Below are 16924 nucleotides of genomic sequence, written 5' to 3'. Positions count from 1 at the left end.
GGTCGACTGTTATCTGTCTTTTACTTTCTCTTGGATACTGATCTTTTTGGCAGTTAGAGAGAGCAATTTCAGCAAATTTCATTTGGGATAAATTCAATTTTCCGAAATAACTCCGGAATATGCTACCGCTCCTTTTCAGCTACGTTTGAAAGATCCACTTCATTGCACTACAACACGTCTGCCAGGTACCCTTTAGGCGCGAGTGGGAAAAAGACGCGAGAAACGTCGGCGGCCGCGCTTACGTCACGGGACTGCATGGCGCACGCGCGCCTGTCAGTTCTCTCCCCTACACGCTCTGGTTGAAAACAGTTTTGCCTTGGTTGCTGTAGGGAATAGGAACTTAATGTTCTAACGCACGTAAGGCTAATTATTATAGGGGAAAAACGCACCTGCTCATGTTATGCTTGCGCATTACAAGCGTTATGCTTGCGGCACCAAGCATCCAACAAGTATCAGGTTTTGCTGCACAGCATCGTTTTGAGGCTGAATACAAATACAGCATTTTACATCCTCTTAGCATATAAAATAGGGGATGCCGAAACAAAAAAATAAAATAAAACATATTTGTGGCTTTACGTCACAAGACAAACTGAGATCAACGCCACAGTGGTCGGTCCGTGGATTGATTTTGCCCACCCGAAACAGAAAAACACTGACATTCTTAGTTCAAGATGCAAGGTAGTAAACTAAATCTAGAAATTTAATTGTAATTCACTATTGAGTAACTTAGCTAGTGCAATATTGAGAGCAAGCGTTTCAAATTTAAACGTCCTCTCCAAGCAGGCAATGGCCGACGGTTGGCAAAAAGTCGGATGATAGCTGTCCAACTCTTTGGCCAGCCAACGTTGGCGCAATGTTGCATGATGCTAGGCAGAACGAGGGTTGGCAGTCCATTGGCCAGGGGGCAGATCTGTACCAAGAAACCAGCTCGTTGGTCAAGCACTTGCCTAGCACGGCCAGGTTGGCCAGCCAAGCTCTTGCCAAGCTTGGCCCAATCTCGGTGTGCCACATGGGATCCATGAGAACCTGGATATTTCTGGCAACCGTTTGTCACATGCTATTAGTTGCAACCTGTATTTTTCACACACCGGCACAGTGGTATTTATCTCAACAATTTTTGGGAGACCACTGAAAAGCATGTATGAACAGTTTATTTTTGGTATCGCAAGAATGATACTACAAAATCCTTCAGAACTCCAAAGCTTTTATCCAGAGGAGCATTATACAAATGCACGCATCAACTGCATGTGCAGCTTCCTTTAATGTACAAAAATAATACCAGCTCAAATATTCACATTCATTTTATCGAGGATTGGCCAACAGTGTTACCAGCAAGGTAGAACTATGCAAGCACATCATTGCCTACGTTTATACAACAGTACTGCTTTGCGTGTGATCCTACTTCATACAGACGTCGAGTTCTGAATGAGCAACGTCGACAATGCCTGTGGTAGCCTTTCCAGCTCTACATGTATATTGCGATGTAAATGAGAGAAACAAAGGAAAAGAAATGGGAAGGAAGCTCCTCGATATTCCATAAGCAGAGTTGGTGTCAGCAAGACAGGTAAAATACAGTCCCCATGGTAAAATGTCCGTTACAGTTGTGGACGATGGAAGAAGCTTTGAAAATAAAGATTTAATAAACTCTCAAACTCAAAAACATGTTGACAAGATTCACAGATCAACTTCCATGTATGACTTGGACAATGTGAATAACTGTCGCATCAGTGAAAAAGTGGCAAACATAGAAAAAAAAAAGAAATATTTAAAATGACAACTGTTCTTGAAGATATTTGCCAACACACAGCCACCATTCCGATTCTTTTCCACTGGGGAGATGCAGTGGTCCTCTTGTAAGTATGTGGTCCAGGGACAAAAAGAATGGTGGTACACACTAGGTGATGTTGGAAGATTACTCTGCTGAAAGGCAGTCACGTCTTTCTGTATGGTGCAAGTGAATGATGCTGTAGACCTACTGTACATTGGAAAAATTGCTACACTGGTGAAGGGAAAACAATATGTCTCTGCCAGAACTGCACTGCCACTATGGTGTACTTGTATGCATCAGAGTGCTAGGAGGCTGCTAGCATATGCCATGGGCTTGATGTTGGGATGCGGCTGAATGGGGAAGAAAATGCAGAACATACAATTCAGAAGGTGACAATAATATGCATTACTGCAACAGCTATTCATGCTGTGAGTTATCCAGTGGAGGGTCATTTCAGTCGAGCCAGAGTTGCCAGTAATGCTAGAAACACATGTTTATCTCTACAAGAAAACGTTGGTGTCACGGAATGAGGGGGCATGTTAGGTTCGCTCATGCCCCTTCACCTTTTCAACATACCGTATTTGCACGATTCTAACGCGCACTTTTTTTCGGCAAAATTGGTGCTCAAAACCAGGTGCGCGTTACAATCGGGTGCCAAGAACTGGCGCCTAAGTCAAATGCTAACGAGTACTCGGTGAAGGGCGGTTGGCCCATCGTCATCGGCACAACCACCTGGTCACATGATCACGCGTTTGCTGATATCGGATATCTGTTACACGTGGTTTCGGACGGGTGACAACGTGCTCCACGATGCCACAGCACCGCCGTCATTATCAAGCTTGTTTCAAGCGAAAAGTAATCCAGTCCGCAGAAGAGGATGGAAATCGAGCAGCTTCACGTCTCTTCAGTGTTCCGGAAACGTGCGTCCGTGAGTGGAGGAAACAAAAGGACAGGATTTTCAACTGCAAATCTACGAGGAAAGGTTTTAATGGGCCAAGACAAGGTCGGTTTCCCCAGCTGGAAGACGCTCTTGCGGATTACATCAAGGAATTACGGCTAGGTCAACGTCCCGTCTCGACGGAGATCATAAAAGTGAAAGCGCTCCAACTGGCACGCTCATACGAGATTCCGCCATCTTGCTTTCGAGCCAGCCGGAGCTGGATCTCGAAGTTCATGAAACGAAAGGGGTTTTCGCTGAGGCGAAGGACGAGCATCTGCCAAAGGCTTCCCGAGGAATATGAGGAGAAGTTGACTGCGTTCCAGCAGTTTGTTATCAGACTTCGCAGGGCAAACGACTACATGCCGGCTCAGATTGGAAACGCTGACCAAACGCCAATATTTTTTTATATGCCGTCGAACTACAGTGTGGACACAAAAGGTGCAAAGCAAGTGCGGCTCCGCATATAGTACTCATTTTGCTTTTTCATTGTATGTGCTGGTCATATTCTCACCTGATTTTCACCATGTAACTGCATCTTTTGGTCATAAATGTGTTTTTGAAGCGTTTTGTAGCATTTTTGGCAAGTTTTTGATTTTTCTCAGATAAAATCACCTGCGCGTTAGAATCGGGGGCGCGTTAGAATCGTGCAAATACGGTAAGTATGGTAACAGCGCAACTGTATGGTGGCAACGGCCTTCAGCGAAACTTTACATTCAACTTTTTCAGCCAGTCTTCAATTGCTACATATGAACATGTGCATGATGTCAGCCGCCTATAAGAACTGTTCAGCAGCTACAACAGATGCTGGGTACTTGCTCCCATTAGGCTAACAATAAATGGCTTGCAACGCACCACCTTGCATGCACTTCATGCATGCGGTGCGGCGGTGAACGAGTATTCTGGGTAGGACCCGCAATGGAGATGTTCCTGTCAGCTCGCCCTTGCTCACTCATACTGATCAGGATTTCTCCTGGGTGTCCCGTAAAACATGCAAGTCGATCGTGGAGCAAGATTTCATATTATATTAAAAACAAAAGAACAAAGGAAGGAGATCACCTTACTATACTCAAGAGATAGTTCAACTATGTTGAATGTATCTTCGAACTGAATCATACATTGTCGATATATACATAAACAAAGATGACGTAAATAGGTCGATTTCGAATTAAAGGGATTGACGAGGAGTTGTTCATTGTCTATTGCACACATCCAGCATGTTTCTTCAAGTCTTATTGGGGAGTAAACTATCCCTTTAAGCCAGAGTCTGCAAGAATATAAAGTGTGGCGAGCATGGTCCCGTTGTAGTTACTTTCGTTTTCATGGTGCAACACGATGCGGGATAGTTTCACACTAATTTCACACACCAGTCACGTTGGGTGGCAAGAACTATAAAAAAAACGTTTTAAGGCTTCACGTGGAGGTCGGAAGCTAAGGTCGGCGTGTTTAAAGTGGAGCAGTTGAGTGCACGCAGGTGACCTCCGCCATCGTGCACACTGCGGTCCAGCGCGTGTGCCACTTTGGCAGGTCCCTTGGTAAAGCAGTCCGAAGTGCACGGTTCTGCAGTGCTTGTAGCTTTCAGGAGACGGTAGGCCCTAAAACTAGGCGAGCTCAGGGCGAAATGCAGGTACAAAATCAAGTTGTTCTTTTGGAAACGGTTCTATACATTGGAAGTGGAAATACATCGGTTCTATGGGGCGCTTGATGACGTCACTAGCTACGTCCGAAAAATTGGAAAGCCCAAATTTTTGGAGTCCGAAACATCAGTCGGCGACTGTATTTTGCATGTTCCCATCAGTTTTGTTATAAGCATACTCAATTGTGCAGCGTCAAGTATGCATCAATCTGAGTTTTTACAAAGTGTACCGAAAAAAAACAAGGTTTAGAACTCGCATGAATCGTGAAGAACAAGCAGACCACAGAAAATTATATGACCCGTGCAACCGTACCGCAGAAATTTCTTTCTAACGTGTCATAGTCATAAAGGAGTGAAAGGAATGTGCGCTTACAACGGCTTCGTACGTGGTGAACTTCGGTGTGAGATCGGCTCCAGTCATTGTGATGAACGCTCCTTTGTTTCCCATTGTATCACTGCAGATTCAGATCGTGAGGTACCAATGTAATGCGCGTCATTACGCTGTGCTTCCTGCACATCTTGCCAATGAACTTGACAAAGCAACTTACCAATAGTTTGGTGCAGAGAAGACCGTGATGCACCGTCCGCCATGGGCAACTTCGTATCCCTCAGCTTTTACTTCGTGACTACGAATGATGTAATCCAGGTTATTGTTCTCTAAAAAGCGCTGTGTGACGTCAGGGCCAAAGTGAACACCGACACCGCGCTTGCTCGGTGATCTGCCATTTTGAGGCTGCGGGTCTGACCATAGAAGCTCGCACATGATCCCTGCAAGAGACAGGCAGTGGAACAATTTGGAACACTTCTCTCTATGCTCTCCTTTCGCTAGCCTTCTAAACCGCTAACAAAAATGGCTGCGGTGGAATTGCTTGATCCTCTGGAAGAGCTTGACAATGAATGCTGGCTTTTGGTAAGCTCGGTGGTTACACGTAGGCACGGTGGATGACGCGGGATGAACAGGGAGCTTCGAAAGGGCTTAGTTGCCACACTGACGTGATTTTTCTATGCCGAGCCCACGTTGGCACACTGCACTGTGCTGTATAGAAACGACCAGCAGAATTTGCCACAACTGAGATAATATACATCGTTATTATAACAGCGGTTTTCGTGCACAACTTCCATTCACTGTGCAAGAAATGCAATTATTTTTATTAGGCCTCACAAATTTTCATAACCACCAGTCAATCCTTAATTTTTATTCGTGAGATACCCCTTTGACTTTTTTCCAGTGCACGGCGACAAAAGCAAAACCAGGAAGCGTCTGGCACTGTGTTCTAAGATAAACTTGCCTTCTTCAGGTGGCTGCCTGTTCCTGTCAGTCTTCCGAATGTCATCGAGGGTGACCTTATCATCTGAGAAGAGACCACCATGCATAACCTGCAAAAGAATGAATATGGATGTCTCTATGATGCCATTAACCACCTGCTTCTATACAAAGACCCCAATGCTGGAGCCTCCTATGCAAAATATCTCCATTATGAAAGCAATTGCAATACCAAAACTTTTTTATTGATGAGATGAGCAAGAGGAAGCCAGTTGAACACTTCCGTAAATAATTCCGCCATCTTTGGTGTGTATCTAGAGTGATTGCTAATTAAGAATACAACATCCACTGTGAGATGTAGCACAAGAAGTGACATGAATTTTATAAGGGGTTGCTTCAAGGTCAACATTACATTCAGAAGCCCAAATACTATTTTAAGACCTTTTTTATGAGACCAGCCGTCGAAGCATGATGCACGTCTTTTGGAAACTCAGGATTATGAAAATATAAAAGTTACTGCGAGAGTTAAATGGTACAGAACTATATTCAATTATGGTGTCAAACCCGTAGGTCTTGCTGGGTAACACAGCAGATTACTCAACAGTATAAAATTTAACAGTACAAGCAGGATCTGAAAATACATAATGTCCTGGGGGGGGGGGGGGGAATACATCTGACCAGGATCCATCATTATCTTTACTGTTCACATCGCTGCACAGTAGTAGACATTGTAAAACAGTGCAACTGCATAACTGTGCATTAACGTCCACAGAATTAAGTTAATTTTTGCCTTTTATGAAAGTTTGGACTGTTGGAATAGCTAAAAAATTATTTTGAAGCAGTAGTCTCCAAGCATACTTCTGAATGTAATGTTATGTCCATCCAAGTTACAAAAGGATACTTTGCTTTCACTTCCCCTTCGAAACCGTACATCTGATTCATGGTCTGACTTTCATGGTTGCCTGAAGACAAAAAAGTATATTTTGATTCTCACAGAACGCAGGATACACGAGGATCACCTTACCTCTCGACATGTAGAAATGCTTTGGATACAATAGCTTGAAGCCTAACAACGTGAAAATGCACTCTACGGAGAAAGAGCCTCTATCCACAAAGTCTCCATTGAAAAGCTGAAGTTGATGGTGCTAAGGAATGTCCAAGCAACACACGCATTATTACTAGAGACTGCCGCATGGGGCATTTACTTGTGAACACTTAGATGCGCCTAACTGGCCAGCCCTATAATCGTTGTCTTTTCCTTTGACACCCCCGGGGATCAGCCTCAACGAAAATGATTAATTCCGCTGCAGAATGAACCAGTGAGCTGTCAGCTGGTCTGCATACACTGTGCCTAAGACAGCATTTATAAACAAACAGGCACAACTTTTTCCTGCACATAGCTTTCACTGCTGTTGATTGTGGAGAAAAACCTGCTGAATTACGCCAATCAAAGCTCATTCCATTGGTGTCTCGCTGTACCTAACATGTCCTGGACAACATCATGATGTCATTGAAACAAAAATGTCATTAATGAGGAGAAACAGAGTCTAAAGCGTACAAATGGACTGGACAGATGACTGCACGTGCTGCCAAATGGTAGATATGCCGTCGGCAACATCATTAGCACTTTCTATTACGCTCAAGAGAAGTGACGCACTAACCCTAATGCTACCAGAGCCCCTGAAAAAACTCTATTTCGTCACCTTCGTCTGCAGTTACTGCTCAAGGAGACGACCAAATAGAGTTCTTGAGAAATATGAAGTACTGTAGGGGACACGATTAGCTAAAATCGGCTGTCAGTATACTTTGCCGTCCCATATTACCTCTGTTGCACTTGAAAGTCTTGTGCCAATCTTGTATTTGGAGGTGGACCATGTGCTGCACGTGTTTATTACTCGAAAGAAATACTTACAACACCTGGGGATTTGAGATGAGATAAACCACGAAGTGCTGAATTCAGACAACCGTGTTCCCTACAGTACATCTAGCATTCTGACTAGTAAAAAACAGTGAAACCTAGCTTTCACCATCTTTTGTCAACAAAGGTGCAAAGGATACATAAGGATTTGTCTCTGATGGTAAGCCATTGAGCTCAAAGATATTCATGAGGTCATAAAACTGACCATGAATGTCCCCGCACACAGTGAACTTGGAGTCCTGAAACAAAAATGTGGCAACTCAAGTACTGGACAAAAAATAAAAATAAAAAATTAAATTCAGCCAGAAAAGAAGGTTTTTGCACCTCCATTGCAAACTGACTGCACAAACAATTAGTTTGACACATGTATGTATTTCTGGCATTACGTTACATGAGGCATGCTTAAAAAGCGACGAATGCCTCGCCCTAGAGGCGGCACCACTGTGGCTCACCAGCACCAAAACGTTACATTTGTACCCGATGTGCTATGCAAGATTGAAATCGGTGGTGCTGACACACCTGACTTGATAGTGTGTTGTAAGTGTTATGCAGACTAAAAATCAGCATCCCAAGTAGCATTGCATGACCACATTTAAAATTAACGCAAGATGAGCAAAAACTTTGGAAACACTAAGAAAGCTACGGCGTACTCTGTCAAGGACAAACATTTCAAGCGTTTTTCGATAGATAATTGGGAGCATGTGGGAGACACATCTCATTCTGCATGACCTTGAACCTTGAAAGTGGATAAAAATGTGACAAATTTGAAGGTTCTTGTAGGTGCTGAACAACGTCGGACGCCCAGAATGGCTGCGAGTGAACTATATTTGCATCACCAAACTGTTCAGGACACCTTACTTGAACAAGGCATGCAGAAAATTTGTGCAATGCTGCTTTCTAAAAGCCTCACCAACAAACAAAGAAAACTTAAAATATGTCACCCCTCTTAAGCACATCGAAATGATGATTTCTTTAAGCGTGATGTAACATGTTCTAAATCATTAATTTGCAGATGTCATCCCCAAACACAAGGACAATTTTTTGTGTGGCATACAAGAGACTCACTGCGCCCAAAAACGATTGACTGAAAAGAAAAAAAAAACACTGATTGATAATATAATTTAACTATAATGTGTTTCACATAAACAAAATACAGAAACCGACACTGAAGATTTTTGTTTAAGTTTAATTTGTACAAGCTTTCGCATGGAGGTCCACGCTTCCTCAGGGACGTGTTTATGAAATATGTGCCTCAGGCATTTTATCAACACTACTATACCAAGTTGTCACTAAAGCGCATGTTGAAAACAAAATTAATGTGATATTCCTTAGGTATATGCTTAGTATACGACGTATCTTGGCCACCACTAAGCCCTGGTTTAGACAAAATTGACAACATGCTCAACAGGCTAATGAAGATGAAACAGAAAAGCCTTCATTGCTCTTTCATATATAATTGTACTGCAAACATTTTCTGACAGCCTTAGAAAATATAATACATAGAAAAGTAGTTTGTAAATTTTTTTGGAAAACTACACAAAATACAAAATCTGAACGTTTGCAGCAGAAACGTCAGCACAGTGCATACGAAGATAAACATAGCATCAACAGCACAGCACAAAGGGTGCGTCGATGTATACCTGTTGAGGAAGACGAAAGTCATTGTCTGTGGAGAAGCAGAGTTGCAGCAAGCATTATTTGTGCTCAGCTACATCCAGTTCCTTGTAACAGTAATGTGCATGACCTCAACAACTAAACCTTGGTTCTTGCCTGTACTGCACAACTGTCCATTTCTTCCTAAAAAATACCCTGCCCTTGATCTATATGTTTTCATATGAATGTTTACCATGCTCACCACCTGATTATGTATGCAAAAATGATTCTGAACACCTGAGACTTTACTGATGTGTACCTGAAAGTTTTTTGCAAGGAATGCAGCGAAAGCAGTATGTCTACCATTGAGATTGCATACACGATGCCTTCGCATTCAAACTTCCCACTGATATCACTTATGAGCTAATTCCCATTTCTGCAAGAGCAGGGGGCACACACTAAACAACATACTTACACTGGGAACATCTATGTCATCAAGAGTTGGCAACGACTGGAAGACTGCATTGGCATCAATGAGTATCTGCAATGTTGGTACACATGAAACGTTATTACTGCTCGCATAGATGGAAGACCTTACAAAAGACCTTTTAAGCCTTTTCCTACTGCTAGTGAGAATATCTCATTCACTGAAACTAAAATTTGCATAGACCTAAGTTCAACCTGCACAGAATTGTAAACAGAAATGGCCTACAAGAAAAGCTGAAGCATATACACACCTTATATGCATATTTCCTGTGGAGCTTTTTGCCAGCCTTGTATGTCTCCAGAAGATGTTTCATGAATTCTACTGTCACTTTGCCGTCCTTCAGTTCAGGACCGACATAGTCGTCATCTATGCCTACATCATCAACAATGGATAAATGACGAAGTATGACAGCATTATGTGCATGTTTCCCAGAGGATACGTCTGGAAAATGTAACAAAAGTTGCAAAGACTTACACATTGAGTCGATGTCAATACTGTCAGCAACAGATTTCTTGGAGTCGTCAACAGCGATGGCTTTCTCAAAGGCCAGCCTCCGGGCAATCTTGCTGCATTCATTGTACTTAGCGGCAGCATCCTTGTCGTTTGGTCTTGCCTTTGTTACCTGCATAACGCCCACGTCTATGAACTTCAAAATGGAAGAGAACAGATACAATATGCTTACAGCCTCAAAGTCTTTGAGAGCCAGTTTGAATTTCCCCAATGACATGTGCGCTGCAGCTCTTCTGTAGTAGCCCTAAAACAAGGACATAATGCAATACTGTCAACCACATACAGAACTCAGAAAGGTGTTGTCTAAGGTGCACTAGTCAAGGATGGTTGCATTACCTTGACGTAGGTTTTGTCCAGTTCAATTGCTTTCGAAGCATCAGAGAGTGCATAGCCAAAGCACTCTGTCTTGAGGTAGGCAAAGCTCCTATTGCCGTAGTAAACCGCATTGTTCGGATCTAATTCAATGGCTTTTGAATATAGGTCGATGGCAGTGGTGAATTCCTGCTCTGCGGAGTAAAAGCAGAAAATTGCGAAGGTTCAACGAAGTTGAAGTGTACTGTACGATACTTAGAAAACGACGAACGGTAACAACTAGGTATGTCAAGATGATGCAGTTCTAATGCTCCTGAGCTGTATACTGCGTTTGTGTAAAAGCAATAATAGCAGTAGAGCGAGAAAACAATTGACAACGCGACAATGAGATGTACCGCCGCCCGTACGTGACTACATTGCAGTAAGATGACACCATTTTGAAGCGTAATGTGTGAGCTAACGTTGCTCGCAATAGTACGGATACATATATCAATCAGAAAGAAACAGTACACGCTTCGAACAATAAGTAAAAAAACGAATGTGTCAACCTGAGCGCATACCGGTAGATCACATGTGGTTTCGAGCATGAATTAGACCTTTATGACATGCACACATATGACGAAGAACCTTACTTTTAAAGTATTCATTCGCCTCTTCCTTATATTTTCGGGCCTCTTCTTGGTTCTGCGAACTTACTTTAGAGACTAAATTTCCATTTAAAATTTCACATTCCGAATTTGTACCCTCAGGATGAGTCGCCATCTTGAATACTAAGTCACTTGAATAGCCACAGCTGTAGTTTCGCATCTACAGTCTCAATGAAGCCAATGAATAGTAGATATGACAAAAACTTGTAAATAAAAAATGTAACAATTATAATTTCTCACCATCATTCACCACCAATTTTATATCATAAATTTCCTTAGCGGCGTTAACGCACACGAACAGCAAACCGAAACCGAAACTGTTGCACTTTCACAGAATAAAGGAGAAGAAAAAGGAAAGCATTTTATAAGAATGCGACAAAAAAGGCGTCACACATGATCAGAGATCGTGGATTGCCATTTTGCTCCCAGTGATATCTCAAGGTTATCCTGCCAGCAATTGATTTATTTATACCGGCTTAGGTGTCGTGGCTACAAATAGATATACAAATATGGATAAACATGTTGAACAACGAATATATAACGAAAGGAAAGTTTTTGTCCCTACCTCGTCTCGGGTTTTCAAGTCATGGCAACGAATATATGTTTACATAAATCCTTCGCCTTCCGTAAAACTTTCTTATCTTTTTCCCTGCAGCATCAGCTCCGGCAGGGCAGCGCAGAAAACCTTGTAGCATAAAAAAAAAAAAAAAAAAAGAACGTGTAATTTTGGATGATTTGGCTGTTGTCATATTTACACAATGTACGTATCTAGCTGCACATGCTGGCTTGCTTTCCCCGCCCTCTTTTTCCACTCTTGTTTGAGCGCAAGAGGCTGACCTAGTTCACGGAATGCAACCTCTTCCCTAAACCCGTCCTAATATTTGAGCGGACGCCTGGACATGGGACTCAAGAAGTGTGAAAACGACGCCTGAGTTGCGTCAGACAGAAACATATCATTTTGTAAAAACAAAAAAGTTATACTTGTGGCTCAACAGGGCGTACGATTACCTGCTTCGACCGAGTGCTAAGACGGGAAGGGACCGCCTTCACGCGGCCGAAGACGCTTGAAAAGGGGATTCCTGGAAAAGTTGACAAGGGAGCCTGCTCTGTTGGGGAACACGGACCTTGTCAAAGCAGTTCAAGGCTGCGCGTTGCGCTGTGAAGCCACGCATGTACTACTGCTGTAAAGATGGTTTCTGGGAGGCTGCTGATTTCTTTCATTTTGGTGCTCGCGGTTCAAAAATGTGTTCAAGGTAAGATTTGATTGATATCAATCCAAGTATTTTACGCGTGTGTCGCTCACTAAATCGTTACATAATAATCAGCGCCAGGTCGTGAAACGCTATGATTTGACACTGTGAAAGTAGCACGTGGTTTTGCATGGCATAGTTTCTGACGCCGAAAAAAAATCCTCCATTCTGCTGTGTCGGAGTGCTCGTAGCATCGACATTTAGCCAGCTTTCATACAGTGGGTGATGTGTACTCTACGAGCTGGTGCAAGTGAGGCGGCAATACTTCCGGGTTTGAAATTAATATGGTTGATTGCGCATTATCTCCGTTCCTTTTAGTTAATCTCGTACAATGAGCACACAATGTCGGCTATGTACAGCGGACTGGTAATTTGTGTTTTTGTCAAAACGTGTGTCGGCTATCTGCATCTTGGCACGGGATGACTTTCTACAGACAAGGATTCATGAAACGGGGGTTATCTGGCCCAGAAATTTTTTCGAGGTGGCAGGTGCCTATAGTTGGGCAGTCTGCTGTAGTCAAAGCCGAGCTTTTGTGTATCAGAAGAATTCTACGAAAACGATACGATAAAAGACGTCATCAAATCCAAGCTTAGCAATGTGACGTCACTCGCTTCAAAGAAAGAGGGTGATTGACTTATCGTGTTTTCGGAACTGTTATCGTGAGCACCTTCCGTGTACTAAACCTCCCTTATAAGCTTGATATCACTACAGTTGAACTGCAAAGGAATCACTACTGAACGCACATTGGGGCACAACGTTTAAACCGAGATAGGATGATAATAGGTCAGTCGCAGTGAAAATTTAGGCAAGCTGGTGACGCCTATTTGAACTCAGTAAATGCGGCAGAAAACACACACGAACAGGACACGCACTTTTCATGCAGTGTACTCGTCCCGGGCTTGTCGTTTCTGTTGCACTCATTGTTATAGTTAACATATGGTAATATGACTACAATAAACTACAAGCTGAGAAACACAAAGGAAGGCAATATGCTGGTAGTGGACTGTGCATCCCTGCTGACAAACAGAAATAGATAAGTGCAGGCATGATGGTGAAAAGGCGACGCCATGGGCAGCAATTAATGGGGAAAAAAAATCATTTTCTTCTGGGACGTATTGCCCATTGCCAAGCGCGTTCATAGTAAAAACTCACGAGGAAAGTAACTTCTGCGATAAACTGGTAATTGCGTTTACGTTTCTTACTCTTTTCATTTTCTTGTTTTCACGCCGCAACGAGACATATACCTCTTGTTAACGGAAAAAAGTGCCACTACTATACGGACCAAATCTCGAGTCGTCAGAACCCTACCGAATTTATGCGACAGCAAATTCACGTGTATTCTCCCAAAATATTATTACTCGGAATGTGACGCGGAAGTGTCATAAAAGTAATTTCTAGTTTTGAGAACCGTTACCTCACCTCACCACACCCGCTGGCAGTATTCCAACGTGAGTTGAGAGCGGAGACCGGAAAGGCGCGCGCTGTCGCTAGAAGATACGCGCCAGAGATCTCCGTGACGTTTTTTTTTTCTTTTTTTTTTGTCCCGTAGTGACACTTTAATCTCTCCACTTAGGAATCATTCGCTTCTTTCTCTGTTTTTTTACAGGTCATGACTACCTGGACATTCTCACAGACAAGGTCGAGTCGATGACCGCAATGGTTCGAGCCTTCTTTGTGGTCTTCGTCGGCGCTTTCACCATCAACATCTGCGCAGTCATTTTCATCGTATTCGGCGATGGTCGCGCCAGAAAGTTCCTTTTTCCATTGGTCGTCGTGTATGCCCTCTTGTACCTCGTCTTCACCGGTATCTCCTACCTATTCCTCGGGCTCGGCAACACAGTGGTTTCCAAGATTCGCCTCCTTGGGAGCGCTCTGAACGAAGTGTCCGTTTCCAACGTCTCGGATACTGCCTTCGAGTACATCAAGGTGTACGAACCCGACTGCAAATTGCGATTCGTCTGCGAAGTGTCCGAGAAAGCGGTGGAGAGAGATCACATGTTCGCCCTAGTGCTCCGCATTGTGACTGCAGTCGGGAGTTCAGGGGGACCTTTCGTGGAAGCAGTGCTCGGTGGACTAAGTGGACGTGGTTGCCAGGTGCTTTTTTCGTCTTGTGAGTATTCTCCGTTGAGAAGGTCTTTGCCGTTTGTGGACTGAGCACTGTCCTGTTCGTTTTCGAACAACGGAGTGGAGGAAGGGTCAGACAGTGCGATCTCGTGAGTGATGAACATGGTTTTAGCGACAAAGGCAACTGTGTGTTTTAGGAAATAAAGAGTGCCTGAACGGAAGCAAACTCGTGGCTGTATACCTCTTGTTGGTTGTGATGATGTTCGCATAACGTCAGCACTTTTAGTGTGCGTGCTTTTAGTCTGCGTCTGCTGGAAGGGTCGCTTCCGGAAACCCATCTATGAAACCGATACCACTATGTCCGGCATCGGCTCACAATCTACCCGGCTTATCTTTTCGTCCGAATAGTGCTTAGATATTAAATAAACGAATTCTAAAGATCGCCGCTGCTTCCGCAGCAGCAGAAGCTCATGCAGCGTGACGTCACTCCCTAAGCGGAGGAGTGAGAGCGCGCAGCTCAGAGGATGAAAGACGCCGTCCATACGTCCCTTAACTCTATGAGACTGCCGCGGCATTCCTTTTCTCAAGGTCGCGCCCTCATTGGTTCTTGGGGAGTGACGTTTTCTCGTTTTTCCAGAGAGGGAGTTCCGGAATACTCTCAACATCCGGCGTCTGCTCTTGTCATGTATTCCGTCGAATAGCAGTCAAACTATGGCACTATTTCGCGTGGGATTTTCGATACAGTGCACGGCCGGTGGACCAGGAATAATGAAATGACACTATATAGGGTGTCCACGCTAAGTGTGAACAGATTTTTTAAAAATATATCAATCACTTTTTCCGAGATGAAATCAATTGCAATATAGCATATGCTGAAGGGCACTCCCTACAGGGGCATTAACAGACTCCTAAGGCGATGTCTTAATTAACTTTCAATAATTAACTTTTTAATTATAAAAGCTACGAAGTTGCTCCAATGAGAACATCTGATCTCTTCGGTCACCAGATACCAAAGCCGTTTTCAGAACAAAAATCCGTTCGGCAGATCGTCCGCAAAAAAATCGTGAAGGAATACACACAATTCGTTTACACACCACAGATAATTCGAGTGCGCCGACGGCTCGCGCGCAACTATATTTCTTTGACATGTTCATAGATGGCAGAGCAGCTTGGGGCAGATCGATCGATGACTTTATTTGACTCAGCACGCTGGTGCCTCATCGTTCGCTCTTAGCTTCCTGCTCTAAGCTGTCTGGGGTCAAGGCTATAGGTTTGAATGTCGCGTTCCATATGTGTGTGCTAAAGAACGCTACTCATACATATACAAGGGTTCCCCGCAACGCGCTTTTTTTAAAAAGGATTTGCATACGCGAGGTATTGTGGTGGAGTTTGTGAATGAGACTTGGAATCGGTGTAAAGGGGGCTATACGTAGTTTCCATGGCCGTACCGAGATGGAAGGGGGGGGGCGTGCCCCCCCCCCGTGGAGCTCCAAGGTCGCTTGTGAAAATAGTGCGCTCTTAAGTTATAGGTCGTAATGATCATTCTCAGATGTCATAACAGAAACCCGGTCAGTCCGCACGTCCGCCCCCAGAAAAAGAGGTTGTAGGGGGGGGCACTCTTGCCCCCCCCCCCCCTCTCCGCCGTGGAAGCACCTTGCTCCCCCTTGAAAAAAATCCTGGGAACGCTCATGGTAGGTTCTCAATACTTGATAACACACGTACTAACTGTCCCTGCACGCCTTGATGCCAATACGTAGCCAGTATAGGTCACTGGTCTTCCATTCCAATTTGTAATACATGCACATCAATGGGTGGGACGTCACTAGCAAAAAGAAAATGAAGTGCAATCAAACGGAGATGCGATTGTGCTCGGCAATGTGCGAAATTGTCTTGCGCCCGATCTTGCACGTACCTTTGCGTCAAGAATATCTGAAGCTGGAGCTTGAAACAGAGTGACATTGAGATCGGTGCAACAACAGCAGCACCCTTGATGACATATAAACCCCCAGGCAAAATATAAACAAAATTTGAACAACTAGAACCGAATATTTGTCAATCCCATGTCAATTATTATATTTTACGACCATATCTTCTGTGGCGTCGAGATATAATCCCACCGCGTGAAAAACGAGCGTGCGGAATCACAGTTCTACAATTGTGTAACACGCAAATTGTGTCTGTTGTAACGTTCCCCATGGTCTGTACCTCACGACTCAACTCGAACCTTTCTATTATTTTCTCCCGTCTTCTTCCTCTTACATCTTTCTTTCTGGCTTATGCTGCGAATGGGAATTCCTTCGATATACGATCCACACTCTATTTTTGCTTCGTCGAAAGAACGTAGGGATTAAAAAAGGAAAAACGAGAGAAAAAAGAATATAATTTCCGGTAGGGGGTAGAACTTTGCGGAACACGTGGGTTTACGGTTTTCAATGTAGGCGCTCAACGACGAGAGGGAGAGGGCTGGAATGTTTACTGGATTTACTTGATTACTGGGTATACTGGATTACTTTAACGGATTGTTCGAGACTCCCTCGA

At 43.7% G+C, this 16924-nt stretch overlaps 2 protein-coding genes across 2 annotated transcripts; one reads left to right on the top strand and one right to left on the bottom strand.

Annotated features, from left to right (window-relative positions):
• Positions 1-1133: 1133 nt before the first annotated feature.
• On the bottom strand, positions 1134-11204 carry LOC135401331 (serine/threonine-protein phosphatase 5-like). The gene is made up of 14 exons (XM_064633676.1): positions 11058-11204; positions 10450-10619; positions 10286-10357; positions 10078-10225; positions 9854-9975; positions 9592-9657; positions 7664-7762; positions 6630-6735; positions 6507-6567; positions 5838-5919; positions 5631-5718; positions 4890-5109; positions 4715-4796; positions 1134-2118 (listed from the first exon to the last, which is right to left on the bottom strand). Exons 1-14 carry the CDS (start codon positions 11185-11187, stop codon positions 2065-2067), a joined length of 1500 nt encoding a protein of 499 aa, XP_064489746.1. The 5' UTR covers positions 11188-11204; the 3' UTR covers positions 1134-2064.
• A 608-nt stretch (positions 11205-11812) lies between these two features.
• Positions 11813-14610, top strand: LOC135399978 (uncharacterized). Its single transcript, XM_064631712.1, has 2 exons — positions 11813-12325; positions 13929-14610. Exons 1-2 carry the CDS (start codon positions 12262-12264, stop codon positions 14474-14476), a joined length of 612 nt encoding a protein of 203 aa, XP_064487782.1. The 5' UTR covers positions 11813-12261; the 3' UTR covers positions 14477-14610.
• Positions 14611-16924: the final 2314 nt, after the last annotated feature.

Source organism: Ornithodoros turicata, chromosome 7 (genome assembly GCF_037126465.1).
Source record: "Ornithodoros turicata isolate Travis chromosome 7, ASM3712646v1, whole genome shotgun sequence".
NCBI lineage: Eukaryota > Metazoa > Arthropoda > Arachnida > Ixodida > Argasidae > Ornithodoros > Ornithodoros turicata.
This window is presented reverse-complemented; position numbering and strand designations above follow the sequence as displayed.